The following is a 15,297-nucleotide window of genomic DNA, read 5'->3' on the forward strand; positions in this document are numbered from 1 at the left end:
GGTGTGGGCGCTGCGCGCTCAGGGCGCTGAGAGTAGGGTGGGGGGCTGTCCCCGCTCTCCACTCCCACCCCGCGGGCATCAGATGCCGCCCGTCCTCCCAGTCCTTCTCCTTCCGTTGCCACCCTCGGACTCGGGCCTGGCAGCGGACCTGTTAATGACAGTTCGGGGACTGGGTGGGGTGGGGGCTGCCCTCCTCTCCCCACCGCAGCCTCGCAGGGGTGGCCCTCTTCCGCCCCAGAGCAGGGCTGAGGCGGGGAGAGAAGCCAGGAGGCCGTGGTCCTCCTCCCTCAGCCCTGCTCCGGGCGGCGCTGTGCTTCCCCGCCCCCCGTTCTCCAAGGGCTGTTGTGATTGCGGGACTCGGTGTGACAGCTCGGGGCTGGGAGGGGGGTATCCCTCCTCCCCACCCCCGCCCAGGAATGACCCAGACGCCGCTCGGGCCTCCTTCCTGCACCTCACCAGCCCGGGAGCCGCGGGACGGGGCGCGGCTTCCCGAGCTCCCGGCCCTGCTCTCCCCGGGGCGGTAGCTGCGCCCTGGGGGCGGGGAGTGGGCGCTGGGGGGCCAGGGCCGTAGGGGCGGCGGGAGCCCCGGCCTGGCAGCACGGCTTCAAGTTTCCACCGGCGCGTGGTTGTGCAACAGCCAGAGGAGCGGGAGCCGCGGGCGCCTCGGAAAACAAGCCGAGCCCATAAACAAAGCCACGTGGGCTCTGGCGGGGGGGCCGGGCTAAGAGCAGGCGGCTCTTCCGGCAACAAAGGGCTGGAGCCAGCGGCCCGGGATAAATACTGCGGCGGCGACCGCGGAGCAGCACTCCGGCCAGCCCCGCGCGCCCTGCGACCCTCCCCAGCGCCGCGCCCTCTGCGAGCACCGGCACTCGGCCCTCCACGCCGCTTCCCTGCAGCGTCCCCTCTCCGGCCCCTGCAGCCCGAGCACCCGCCCGGGGCGGCACTTCCCCGAGGCCGCCCAGGCGGTCCGATCCATCAGTCCGTCGATCCCGTCGCGTCGCCCCCGGTGCCATGCCATTCCTCGGGCAGGACTGGCGGTCCCCTGGGCAGAGCTGGGTGAAGACGGCCGATGGCTGGAAGCGCTTCCTGGATGAGAAGAGCGGCAGCTTCGTAAGCGACCTCAGCAGGTGAGTGGATCCGCCACCAACTTTCAGCCCCGCAAAACAGACCTGGACTGGTTTCGGGGGCACGGGGTGGGTGAATCGGGGGCAGGTAGGACTGGAACAGGGTGAGGAGGGAGCCCCAGGCCAGGGGGTGGGGTGGAAGGTGGAATGGTGGAGGGAGGGATTTGACCGGGTTTCTGCAGAGGTCGCCAGAGCACGGGATTCGGGGAATTTGGTTTCTCTTATTGTTCAAGGTCAGCGTCTTCAAGTGGGCACAACTCTTTACAGAACCCCGGTCCCTCTGAGAATCTGACGACAAACGCGGATCTTGTCCGCAAACGTTCAAGCTTAAGGACAAAACTTAAGGGGACCCCCTGCCTTAAGGACACGAGTCGCGCAGTTTGCCTGTGCGGGGGCGCGGACGAGTGGGCTGCGCGCATTTCACCACTGGGGCGGGGGGCCTCGGAGAACCCAGGCGCTGTGGGCACAAGTCGGGTGACGCGATGGGACATGGGTCCAGCACCTCCAGGTTCTTCCCACGCACAGGCGGCCGCAGAGTGGGCAGGAAGGATGAGTAACCGGGAAGGGGCGGCCATATGGTCCCTGGGGCACCGGCGCTTGCGGGGCGGACTTGAGGAACCGGGGTAGACTTGCCGCCGCAGAGTTGCGGAGGAGGGGAGGGAGGCGGGAATGAAACCCACAAGCCTTCTGCTTTTGAAAGGACGAAGCGTTTGCACCTGTTTCCTCAGTGGCTCGCTCGGTCAGTTTCCTGGCCGAAATAATTTCAAGGGACGCCTATCAGCTGCAGAAAGCCCACCTGGCTCAGGGGAGGTCCCACCTGAGCTCTGTCAGCCTGGTGGAAAATCCGAGCTCCGTTCGATCGGGTGCTCTGCTTGGTTAATAACACACGAGTGTTGTCTAATAAGTTAAGTGGTCTGGAATCTGTCAGTCCCGGATCTCAACAGTAGACTTCCAGATCCCCGCCATTTGGCACAGGTGAGAAGGGCAATGAACGTCGGTCCAGAGGGGCTCAGTGCAGCCCAGTCATCCTTGGGGGCCTTTTCTCGCAGCCTTTGGTCGAAACCACTGGCACCAGAGCCCTTAAATTGATTTCCCTGATGAGTTCTGTGACTGGACCGGTTCCCGCTGAGATTTACCAGTGATTTTTTTTTTCCTGAGCCCCTCGCCCTCAATTTTAAGAAAACTATCAAGAAAGTATGGTTATTTTGATAGCTTGACCTCCAGAGCCCCCCCCCAGCTGTTTGTGATTTGTAAAACGTTAATATTCCTTTAGTCTTCCACTGAAAAAACCACCAAAAAGCATTTGATCCTGGGGTCTCTCAGGAGAGATGAGAGCACATGTAACTCTTACATTTAAGATACTTTGAGGCAGTTCCTGTGGAGTTTGGGGAGCAAATAAGAAATCTTATTTATGGAAAATCAGATGATTTACTTATAGCAAAATAAAAAAGACCAACGGCTGTCACTAGACTCTTCCCTTTTAGGGATGTAAGTTACCAATTATGCCTAAATTATTCTCCCTAGACTAGAAGGTTCCTTCCTTCCTCTTCTTCCTACGGAATGATGATCTGATAGCTTGGTACTTTATTTCTGTACAACAGTTTAGATTCTTCCTGGGGAGGGGCAGCAATGATCTGCTGAATGGTGTTGCAGTGGCTCACCCAAATAGAATTGTAGGATGCTCTTCAGTAGGATGCAGACCTTTGGGCTCAGCAGGAGAGGATTCAAAATAGCCTCTGGTTCCTATAAATATTCACACCGTCTCTGCTCCAGGAGATAAGCTGGTATCACTCCCCTTTAGAAGCAAATAGTGATGCCTCTCTCGCCATAATATGGGAGACCTGAATACGGTTTTAAATTACCACAAAAGTTTCACCTAGGCTGGGATCGGGTAGCTACACACGCCTTTGTCCCCTCAATGAGGCTCCTTTCTTTCCTTCCATTTCCTGCCTTCTGAGCCAGAGCTGTGGCACTGCCATAGTAATCACAAATTGTCATCAATATAGGGACCACCTGTGGCTCCTGGATGAGTCAGTTTCGGAATCATTTGGTAGCTCCTAGCAAAGCAGCTGGTTGTTTGTTTGTGGAGTGTTTTTTTTTTTCCCCCCACCAATTGTAAACAATCCCTTCCCTACTTAGCATGAGAAGTCTGCCAACTTCTTAAATGCAGTTGGCCTTCTGAGACCCAGGTTTGTAGTCTCAAATATCCCCACTGTTTTTAGCCTTGGTGATGTTTCTCTGTGATGTAAGGTTTGGGCTGAATGCCTGCCTACACAGGTGAAGCTGAATGCCTCTCCTGTTAGGAGAAAACAAAAGGCAGACCCTTTGGAAAGGAAGGAACGGGTAATAAAACAGAGGACTACAGGGGCAGGGTACACTTCTCTAATTCCATGTACCATTCTGTGAGCTGCCTGAACGAGAGTCAGGAAAGAAGGGTGTCTGGTGTGTTCCAACCTGTGTTTAGTGTTGACCACAGCATGTCTGCACGGCACACATTCTCTGGACGCTGCTGGCCATTGTCTCTGTGTTCCGAGCCCGTCCCCCTCCAACAGAACGGTACTAAGACCACCCCAGCTAGGAGCCCCTTCTCACCAACAACCCCCCCCTGCCTCACCCCCGCCCCAGGATGAGTAATCTCAGGGACTTGAGCCTCAGGCCACTATTCAAGTCTACCATCCTGCAGCTGAAAACTCCAGTGTTGCTTTCCAGTACAGCTAAGGCTGAACCAGGAAGCAGGAAGTTTACCTTGGTACCCTGGATGAGTAGTACAGGAGAAAAAAATAATAGTTCAGATTTTTATGAGTGCTTACTGTGTGCTAGGAAGCCACTGGTCTATGAACTTCATATATTACTATAAACATTGGGCTGTTTGTTTTACCAGAGCAATCTGGGAGCTAGCCAAGGGAGTTTGACCATTTGGGTATGTATGGCAGCAAATTAGCATAGAAATCTCACTGGCCTTAATCTACAACGAAGCCCTTTGGGGCAAGCAGAGCTTTCTTAAATGGCCTCTTAATGCAAACAAAATGAGAAACAGGCCTCTTTTTTTCCCCTTCCCTCCCTTTTTATCTCCTCTGCTCAAAGGGTCTTAATTTTGAAATCTTTCCACCTTTTCTAAAGTTGTCTTTCAGTATCTTGGTATGTGCGTGTTGATAGGATAGGGCTGGGACAGGTCTTTTTTTTTCTTATTCTAGGCCTGTGCCTATAAAAATCAAGATTAGTAAAAACTGACCACAAAATAGCAACTTTAGTGGCTATATTGTTGAATTTAATGAAATAGCCTCTTTAAATAGTTTTGCTTTAAAAAAAAAAATTAAATGTCATGGTTCCTAAATGGTGGTGGCTTTTCTTGTTAAAATTTTCAGTTGTAATTTTCCATTGGCTTTGCATTTCCTTGAAATGGACATAATTGGACTCTCAAAATAGCCTCTAACTGAACAAATTATTGCTTGACAGAAAACCTATAAGCAGGCAACACAAAAAAATCTCCTAGCCCTTCCTTCCAGGCCCTACCTCTGGAGTCCAAAACCTAATAACCAAGAGAAAAGTGCAGGGTTTGTCTTTGGTTGAAGCTTTTCTACATTCGACAGTGGGAGAGCACCATCAGTGATGTCAAATTCTTCCTAAACTAACTTTGGAAATGAGTCACTCGGGCTTAAAGCAGATTATTGTCATTTATATAAGGAAGGCAGGTGCTCAGATTCCTCTGAGTAATATTCTCAATTAGAAGGGAGTAAGATACGCTATAAATATTTAAAATTTCTGGGGAATGGCCACAGTTTATGGCCCAGGCTCCAAAAACTTTCTGCGAAATCTCAAACTTGTGATTTAAGAGAATAAGACCGCTTCATCTTATGGTTCTCTACAGGTGGAATTTAGCCTCTCGGTTTTTGTTCATGGTGCATAAGTGTGTTGTGTTTTAAAAATAAGGCTTCAGGGGCGCCTGGGTGGCGCAGTCCTTAAGCATCTGCCTTCGGCTCAGGGTGTGATCCCGGTGCTCTGGGATCGAACCCCACATCAGGCTCCTCCGCTAGAAGCCTGCTTCTTCCTCTCCCACTCCCCCTGCTTGTGTTCCCTCTCTCGCTGGCTCTCTCTCTCTCTCTGTCAAATAAATAAATAAATAAATAAATAGCCTTCATGTGGCTTTTTTACACACAAAAGGTTCTAACTTTGCCTTCTAAAGCTGTTCTCAGCTTTGGTATATCATGGACCGATCAAATGACCATCCCTCTTTTTCCCTTCTCTTCAACTTTGATTGAAATTTCTCGTTGGCTCTAAGGACCCAGAGGTCAGCTCTCCCTTTGTTCTGCCTTCTTTTCCTGCTGAGCTGGGAGCAGGTAACTGGCTGCTCAGTGTTTCTGTATGGTCTAGTCCTGCAGGGAGACAAGCACCCACTCCTGTGTGACACAGTCTGGCCCCAAACATTCACCCTTGGCTTGCTAAAGAAACTGTCTCTAAGAGCAGGCATTTCTGCAGTAATCTCTGTGAAACCTAAAAATATCCTGTTTCCCCCGAATGAAAAGAAGGCTATAGATATTAGGAAACTCAGTATATGGTACTAAACATGGCCTTCCTAGGGTAGATTAACAAAGGATTATCCATCAAGCTCCTCCCTATGGGTCCAGAAACACGGAGTATATTGTTGGTGATGTCACATGTAAGTATTTATGTAGCAAGATACTGAAGTGCTTCTTGAGAGATGATTGTAGCAACAGGATACTGGAAATTGTTTTAAACCGTCTTTTCTCTTACTGTTTACATAATGTCCGTGGAATGGAGAAGCATAGGTGTGCCTCCATTTACCCAATAGATGTATGTCAGAAAAAGATCTAAAGCAAATCCCATTTTAAATTCAGCAGAGGAACTAGGAAAAGCAAAGGGCTCTGGTATATTGGTGATAGAAGAAAAAGCCCCTAATTGATGTTTTACCGGTGGGCATTATAAATCCTCCCTTGAGCACCCATACCCATGGGGTTTGGGGAATCTACTCACTCCATCTCAATATTTCTCTGGCATCCCTTCTACAGAAACTCTTCAGAGATTCACTGTAAAGTTACATGGGGTAATAGCCTAGAACTCAGCCTCCTGACGGAAATATGCACCTGACCCAAGTTGAACCTGTGTGTCCTTCAGTGACCTGGGATTGGGGCAGTTCTGTCTTTTCAGCCCTTATAAATTTATGAACTGTGAATTCAGCTGGTTTCATTTAGGACCTGAGGTCTTCACCCTGCAGCATGATGCCTAGTGTTCGTCACGGCATTACCTGAAACCTAAACAATTAGCATTGTACACTAAACATCTCCTAAAAATGGAGAGTGTAAGTCCGATTTGGGAAATGTGATCATGTTTCAAAGGCATGATGGAAGCATGCTCGTTAAAAGCAGCTTGACTACAATTTAAATAGGTGAATTGTATGGTATGTGAATTATATCTCCATAAAGCTGTTTTTTTGAGAGAGCAGCTTAGGGTGGATGCTTTGGCAAAATGAAGGCATTGTGGACTACAGTGATACCAGTAGTCCTCCCTCTCCCTCCCCCCTGCAGTCATCATTTTTGCTTAAAGTAAGATTGTAGTGCCTGGCATTGCCCTTAGTTAAAGGGTGCAGGGCTGTGTGTCCCAACACAATGGCAGGCACTGTTGGAAATTCAAAAGAAGTAGAAGCCCCCATCCCCGCCTTCCACAGAGATGTGCGAATATTTCATCCCCAAAGAGGGAGGTCTGTGCCTGGACAGACTTCTTTTCAGGGGGGTTTATTGTTTTGTTTGAGAAGATGTATGTTTGTGTTTTATAACCCAGTGAGTTATTTATAGGAACAGCTCTTACTAAAGTATGGCTGTGACGGCTCATCCCCTCTTCTGTTTGTCCTAGTTACTGCAACAAGGAAGTATACAATAAGGAGAATCTTTTCAACAGCCTGAACTATGATGTTGCCGCCAAGAAGAGAAAGAAGGACATGCTGAATAGCAAAACCAAAACTCAGTGTAAGCCATTGGTTTTGAACTTGGACGAAAGCTGTTTGAAGATCGTTAGGATGGGTTCTTGGGGGGGGGGGGGAGAGAAAATCAGACCCCGAATGTCTACTTTAATGTTGACTGTGTCATTGACAGAGGTTACTGGGATCTTTGCACTCAGGAAACTGGCTGTGCATTGTACAAGCAAGATTAATGTGTCCTTTATAGTCTTGTTTATAAGTCAGTTGGTAGTTGGGTTGTTTTTCTCCTGCTTGGCACTTACATCTGACGTGGTTAATTTAGTTATTATCCAGCGATATGGTCAGCTGAATCAGTTCCAGCATGTCTTTCTATTTGGCACTGGGCTTCGAGGCTTTGGAAATAGATTTGTTTCTCTCTCTTTCCTTGAATAAATACCATTACATTTCTAGATGCTGTATGTAAGAGGATAAAGTTCGATTAATAAGGGGGAATTACAGACCTTTAGTTTAATCCACCTGTACCACATGATTTCTTCATGTTATCTGCTTTATTTCTACTTTTTATGGCCTTGTATAGGTTGTAGGCTTGACATTTAAAACACGCTTGTACTTGGGTATTTGATTTTTTTTTTTTTTTGTCCCCAATTTGGAGCTTTGGTCTGCTAAATCTGCTGATCAAAGATGTGGAGTGCTTCAGACCCAGTGAGCTATAAGGCCAGTATATATACACAGCAGAAATCAGGCCTTCACATCTCTTAGGTTGTCAGTAGTCTTTGTCTTTTTTGTCAGAACATTTGATGCTTTGAAATACATGAAAAAGAAACAAGTTTAAAATTTGGGGCATGTTGCAAATTTTAAAGCTGTGGGGGGTTTTGTTTTTATTTTTATTTTTTTAAGTTTTTTTGCTTCTGTAGATTTCCACCAAGAAAAATGGATCTATGTTCACAAAGGAAGTACTAAAGAGGTGAGCGTGCATGCGTTTGTTAAAGAATATGCTTAGCTTTACGCCTCTCCCAACAGTGTAGGGAGGGAAACGGGGCAAGATCCTTACTTCAAATCATGGCTGTCTTTTTGGGTGTGAGTGGTGGTGGCTAGCAGGCTGCCACCCACCCAACCATCAGAGTTTAGGGCTACAGAGAGAGTGAGAAGCAAAAGTTGCTAGGTGGACTCCCCAGTCATTCAGTGAGATTATGTAAAGTGCTTTATAAAGATTAATATACCCATCTCAAATGTATTGTTATAAAGCCCTGGCCTTTCCCCCAGAACGTGCATCTCTTTTTTCTGAGATCTCTTCAGGCTCTAACTTTGTTAAGTTTTAGCCCTGGAAGGACTAATCACTAAACATGGAGGAAGTTTTAGCGCCTGCCCAGGGGACAAGACACTGTAATAAGTATATTTGCGTGGCACTTTGTAAGACCCCTTCGTGTACATTTTCTCTCTGCTCAGGCCTCTGCTCAGATACCTAGGATACAACACAGTATGGCAGAATGATAGAATTTCTATCACTGTCAGGGGCCTTGGTGAATATGTACATCCTTGTGTGGTTTGAGGCCCTGCCGGGTGGGGGGGGGGGGGCTGTCGGGGGCATACCCGCAACCACCCAGATACTTGGAGCAGAGCTGGGACGGAGTCAGGGCTCTCTGCTCCCAGTTCCTTGTGTGTTCACAGGTGAAAGATCAAAACTTTTTGCTTCCTCCTGAAGCCTTAAAAATGCTTCTGATGATCACAATGAGAAAAGCACTAAAGATACAAGGCAAGGTAGCAGGCAGAGCTGACACTAGGAAGTGTAATTCCCCTCCCAGGAGACATTACAGTGACCAGCTATCATCATGTCACCCGTCATCCATCCAACTCCTGACCTTCTCTTGATAAGCAGCTACTTATGATTTCCCCATTTGAGTTTGTGCAAGGGCTCAGATGGTACAAGTCATGAAGAGGGGTGTTTAACACGTGAGCCACTGACTAAAGCAGACTCTGGCTACACTGCCCATCGTTGTGGCTCACAGGGGGTTCCCAGAAAGAGCTTCTCATGGCACAGGAAAGCCACAGGTGGCCATAGGTCACCCGAGACAGGCATCCAGCCTGTCAGTAGAGTCCAGGGGGATTGTTCTGGAGAGTGACCTCTGCACCCCCTGTTTTCATGTTCAGCGCCATGGATATTGCACTTTGGGGGAAGCTTTCAACAGGCTGGACTTCTCAACTGCCATTCTGGATTCCAGAAGATTTAACTACGTCGTACGGGTAAGTCTCTGTAGGTTACCAGAGTCTCGGTTGAATTGTTTTTTCAGGTTGTCTTGAGGTAGTTTCCTATCCTCCCCGCAAAATAACTTCTTAGGACCCTGGGAATTTTGAGGAAAGCAGAAAACAGACTTGTCAACTCCCTTCTCTCCAGATATACTTCAAGTCCTTACATGGATCCCATTAGGATGTCCCTGAGATTGGCTGTGACAGCCAGCAATGGCCATAGTACCTCATGGGAGCCCCTCCACGGATAAACGGGAGCACACTGCAGGCAGCAAGGGCTCTGGCAGTAACATTAGCAAGAGAGAATTCAGCAGTAAGCAAGCCAAAAAACACATGGCTTGCTTTAAAAACCTTCTGTACCTTGGGTTCTCACTGTCCTCCTCCTTGTCCTGCTTGAGTGAACTTTCAGTGACCCCAAGGCAGTCGTGGTTTAGGCTACAAAACCAGACAAGTTCAGAGCACCTCAGTGCTTCTTGCCCATGACTCCCTTCCACGGGATGACCTAATCAGTCTTTGGTCTCGCGTTCATTAAGACTTGAAACTACGTGTTTGGGCCGCTTGCTTTCCATTTGAAACACTATGTTGGGGGCGAAAAATTTTTTAAGGAGCTTTAGCAAAATATTCATGATGAATGGAGTAAAGCAAATGAGTCTAACTGTGCCCCTCAAGTCCGTGATTCTTTTTAATTGGTTTATTGTTGTTTCCCCCATTCTTAGCTCTCTCGTACATTTCTGTCAGTGGTTCAATCGGGGAGGTCGTGGCTGTGTGGGTTTTAGGCTCAGAAGTAGGAGGGAATTTACTCACAAGGGGTGTTGGTTGGTTGGGTTTTTATTTTCTTTTTCCCGGGTTCTTGTGCTGCTCCGTGCTGGGTCACTGAGTCAGATGATTGCCACGGTGCAGCCAGACTGATGACATTCAAGCCCCCTTGAGTCCTGGATCATTCACCTGTCATCTGGGCAGATGCAGGCCTGGCCGTCCCAACTGACCTGATACCCAGGCCTCCTTGGAGGTTAGAAGGTCCGAGCTGAGCCTGTGACCACATGAGCAGATCTCAGCTGAGCCCTTATTGCCATCCAAAAGGGATGAACATGAGAGACCTTCTTGATGAAATGTTCGTGTCATTCAGTGTGACTCTGCCACTTCAGGGAGATCACTGCGGCCTGCAACCCGCCCCAGGCTGCTTGGAGAGAGGCCCAGCAAGAGCTGGAAACTCTGTTGCTAAGAATATGAATAGTTTCCATGTTCTAGGTGTCAGGGGAGGACACCCAGTTCTGAAGTCTTAATTACAAACTGATCAGCAAAACGGTCCATTTTTAGATGGTTCTCCTTCCTACCTGTTTTTCCTTTCTCAAGAAATAAAGCAAAGGGACAAGATCACAATACCCAAAATCTATTTTTGCGTAATTACATGCATTCACCTTTATCCTTTCATTAATCCTATGAAGTGTGGGGACTTTTATGATCTGTTTAAACAAATGGAAGTACAGCAAGGTAAAATGACCTGCCCAAGGTCACCAAAGCTACATAAGCAACAAAATCGAAATCTGAAACCTGGTCCGCCTTAGAGTCCATCCGTGCTCTCAACTGCCACAGTGAGTCGAAAAGTACAATGGCCTGAGGTCAGGTGGCAGCTCCCCTACTCTGAGGCTATTCTAGTCTCCCTAAGACTCCGCTGGCCTTTCTATAAGGATTCACAACAAGCTCACAGCGTAGCTGTCCACTCAGTAATGTATTGTCTAGATACCCTGCAAACCAGAATCTGTTATTCAGAGTCAGCTACAATATTTATGACCTACTAACCAAAATTACTATTGATGCTCTCCTAATATGCCTTTTCAGGCCAGTTGATCAGTGTTTTTCTTCTTAAAAAAGGGAGGGGGGGAATCTTCCACTTGATAAAGACCCAGCATAGAGAACTTGTATCTGTTAGTATCTAATTGTAAACTATGGGCACTTTTCCTTAAATATCTTTAAGTCCAAGAAACTGCTACATGTTTTCAGAGTTGTCAGGTTCAGTGGTAGTGGAAAAATGTTTCTATTTTGGAAAGAACCATCTTTCTTTCCCCTTCACTGTTAGAGTCCTCTATAATTTGAGAAATAATGTTATTTTTATAAAGAGCTTAAAACATTTTAATGATAGGCACTGCATTTTGAGGGTTTTCTTCTCAGGAACTCTATGCACATCTCATATATTCTTCTTATCCTTAAGCCAACTTTGCAGAGCATTGCCAATATGTCCTCCCCATCTGACTACTTCACCTAATCGTTTCCTAATACAGTACTACAGGAATTCCTTAGTTCCAGTGAAAGACTGAACCAGCTCTGAAAGCCTTAAAAAAAAAAAAAAGTTGTTTAATTTCTTTAAAGCCAAGTACATTTTTAAAAAATGTGTTCATGCTGGCTGTCCTCTTCAGAAACAGACCGTGCAGAGGGAATAAAAGAGATGGCTAACACCACTATCTGAAAATTCTGTAATTTTTATCAGTAACTATGAAAATTTTGTGGAATTTTTTGAATCAAAACTTTTTTTTTTTAAGATTTTATTTATTTATTCAACAGGATAGAGACAGCCAGCTAGAGAGGGAACACAAGCAGGGGGAGTGGGAGAGGAAGAAGCAGGCTCATAGCGGAGGAGCCTGATGTGGGGCTCGATCCCATAACGCCGGGATCACGCCGAGCTGAAGGCAGACGCTCAACCGCTGTGCCACCCAGGCGCCCCTTTGAATCAAAACTTTTGACTATCAACTGGAAAGGTTTTCATATAGCATTTGTTCCTTATTTTAATAGGCTTCAGGTGCTACTCACTGCCTCCACCCCCTTCTCTACACACCCCCGATGGCTTACATACACTTTTAACTATGGGTTTTAAAGAGGATTTAAAATCTTGAGAAGCAACGACTTACCCATTTATGAAAGGTCGTTTTAAAAATTGGTTTACGCCGTGCCCCAAGGCCAACACATTTTGGAAATTCCCCTGGGGAGCTAGCGAGGATTCCAGGGGCTGGGCTGACGGTGGGTTTGGCACTTGGTCACCACGAGGAGGTGGGTGCTGATTAACTCAGCCAGGGCACAGAGAGGCCAGTGGGGAAAGTGGGTGTCCAGTAAACCAGGGGAAGGTTTAGAGACCACACACCGACTCACGGCTCTCTGAAGCGAGCCTGCTATGGCCCACCGGTTCTCATTCGAACTGGCTGCACATTGGAATCACCTGCAAAGCTGGCTGGTCTACAGAAGCCCATCTCTAGAGCATCCAATTTAATTAGTTGAAGGTGGTGCCTCAAACATTGTGACTTAAATTTGTCCTTCAGGGGATCCCTGTGTTTTCAGATTTGAGAAGCAGCTCAAAAAACTGGGAGCCCAAATGCCATATTTTGCATATAGCGTTTTTAAACAAGACAGTGGGGCACCCAGGCAGGAGAAGATTTTAATGTTTTAATTCCGGGATGACCTCTCACCTGGCCTCCCAGCTCTCTCCATGGGCTGTAGATGCCACCTCCAGCCCAGCAAGGTCCTGGAGAACCTTGAGTGCCACTTCCTGATAGGAATGAACTGACCCATACGTGCTAGCAGATCAGAAAGGACAAGTAAAAGCTTGCAACCCCACTCTCTAGTCCTCTGCAGCAAAAAAGAGCATCACAACCCAAACCAAGGCACATTCTTTTTTTTTTTTCTGCATTACCACCCTAAGATCATTTGAATGTTTCCAGCAAGTTACTGCATTCCTACCACCCCTAAAAGTCTTTTCCAAAAACATGTTTTAGTTTAAGTTGACCGGCGGTTTGGCAAACAGAAGGCTGGAATATGGCACTGTGACTCAAATTCAAACCAATGCCTTCAATTAAGGGCGTGCTGTTGCCAACCCCCCGGTGGGTCATGATGTGCCTGAGAAGCCTGGCCCCTTCACTGGGTTGCTCTGCCGCAGTGACCTTGGATTAATTTGGCACTGCACAGACTCCACACCTTCCTCGGATTGGAGGGTGGCCCCTGCCACCTGGGTCTTAAAACCAGGGGTTCTTTTTCCAGTAGGACAGAGAAGCTGGGATGGAGGGAAGGAGGCCAGTCACCCCAGAAGCAACAAGGTCAAAAGAACAGAGCTGTTGTGAGCCTATTTGAAAAGGACTCCCAGAAATGGTTGGGAATTGTGAGAATTCATTGCAGGGCATTAACATTTGAGGGCATAGGGTGGGGTCCTTGAGTGACTGCGGATTCGGCTACCAGTGATTTTACAGGAGAAAGTCTGTGTCTCTTAGAATTCCTGGCTTTCAGTCATAAGCATTCAGGCTTGCACTGCAATGTCTGGGTACCCACAGAAGTGGGGAACACTCACAGACATGGGGGTATGCCCACAGAAGTGGGGAGTTCCCTGAAGAAGTAGGGGTGCCTACAATGGAGTGCATGCAGAAGTAGGAGGGTGCCCACACAAGTGGGGAGCACCAGAGAAAATGAGGGATGGCCAAGGGCCCAGAACAGTAGTGCTTTGGACCATGGACTCCTAAACAAACAACGTAAGCATGTACTCTCCATTTATGTATGTTCATAAATTCATCTGTGAATCACCTACCTATAAAAGGTGCTGATAATGGTATCTGCCCCATCATGTTGCTCAGAGAATTAAAACTTAATTTAAATGCTTCAACAGGGCCTGGTACATGGTAAGCACTCGATGAGAATCAGTTGTTGCCATTAATATCCTCATCTTTAGGGTCCTGATTACAGGCATTAGAAGACACACAAATAGATGATAGAAACAGTAGAGATTGAAGATGAAATAAAATGGAGAGATGGATGTTTTATGGTTTTTCTGCCTGATTTCCTCTCCCATCCCACTTTGGAGACCACAGGATCAGATGTTTTTCTCAAGGACTCAGAATCTAAACCTATCCCACCATGGGCCCAGAAATCTATTTTAAACAGAAATTCTGTCTAGTTTCTAAGTTAAGTCAGGTGCTTTCTATGGGGTATGATAAATTGGACAAGAGAGCAGAGTTTTAAATACCAATCAGCCGACTTTGCTCCCATTCAAGGGGGTAAGTTCCTGAGAGCATTTGGCACTGTGCTCTAAGTACTCCGGTTGAGGGTAAAACAGAGCGTTTTTTTCTAGTATCTCTGTAAGCTAGGATCGGAAGGCCCCTCCAGTCCACTGATGGAGGAGCTCCAATAGCAAGGAGTTGACAGCATCCTCCTGCTAGATCCCCAGAGATCACAGGCTCCTTCAGGTGAATAATTTCAAATTCCTAAACAGGGATTTCTGGATGCAACCCATAACATTTCCTAGTGTTGCCAAAGCCACTTGAGACTCAATGAACACCCACCTGGCCTTTGCTTATTAGGAGCTCCTGGGCTACTCTGGAGGACAAGGTTCAACCACGGGAAGGCAAATTGGGTTTTGGTCCTGTCTAGGAGACTGGACCAAGGGGGTATGGGAGACAGCTTCTTGGAAGAGGTAGAACCTGAGATTGAAGAACCAGCCTCCTTCCTTGAAGGATGGCCAGGATTCGGCGAGGTAGAGTGGCAAGTAGCAGGCTTTGCAGAGACAAGTGTCAGGAGCAGAGATCTGGAGATGGGAAAGAACGGGACTGGAGGGAAGTGCAGGTGGGCCAGGACTGAGGGCAATGTGACATCTAGCCTCATGGAATCCTAGGGTCGAGGTGACGAGTCCTGGTGTAGATGCGAAGCCCAATTTAAGCAGGAGTATTGAGGCAAACAGAGCTGCTCTGTCTGATGCAACAGGGAGCAGGGCACCATTACAAGTTCAAAAATATCCGGGATGGATAGAAGACAGGCGAGTTTCTCTGTATGAGAATACAATTAATTTGTATAAACTTGGCCCTCCTTCTTAGGATTCTAACGCCCTCAGAGAGATGTTTCCCTTGCAAATAATATTTACCCAATCTTGACATGCCTGAAGATTATTCATGTCGCTGAAATGTTCCCTCTTCCAACCTCTCAGTGTTCAAGCTCAAATTCAGGACAAACTTTCCAGGTTTTTAACCTGTG

At 47.5% G+C, this 15,297-nt stretch overlaps 1 protein-coding gene across 1 annotated transcript in view; it reads left to right on the forward strand.

Moving 5' to 3' along the window:
- The first annotated feature begins 445 nt into the window (after window positions 1-445).
- Window positions 446-15,297, forward strand: part of FBXO32 (F-box protein 32) — a 34,739-nt gene continuing 19,887 nt past the window's right edge. Inside the window, exons 1-4 of the mRNA XM_045805684.2 lie at window positions 446-1,127; window positions 6,993-7,105; window positions 7,971-8,020; window positions 9,205-9,297. Of these exons, the coding sequence (XP_045661640.1) occupies window positions 1,012-1,127; window positions 6,993-7,105; window positions 7,971-8,020; window positions 9,205-9,297 (372 nt within the window). The 5' untranslated portion in view covers window positions 446-1,011. The remainder of the gene's footprint in view (window positions 1,128-6,992; window positions 7,106-7,970; window positions 8,021-9,204; window positions 9,298-15,297) is intronic.

This window comes from Ursus americanus, chromosome 9 (genome assembly GCF_024610735.1).
Source record: "Ursus americanus isolate L20-20 chromosome 9, mUrsAme1.1.p, whole genome shotgun sequence".
NCBI lineage: Eukaryota > Metazoa > Chordata > Mammalia > Carnivora > Ursidae > Ursus > Ursus americanus.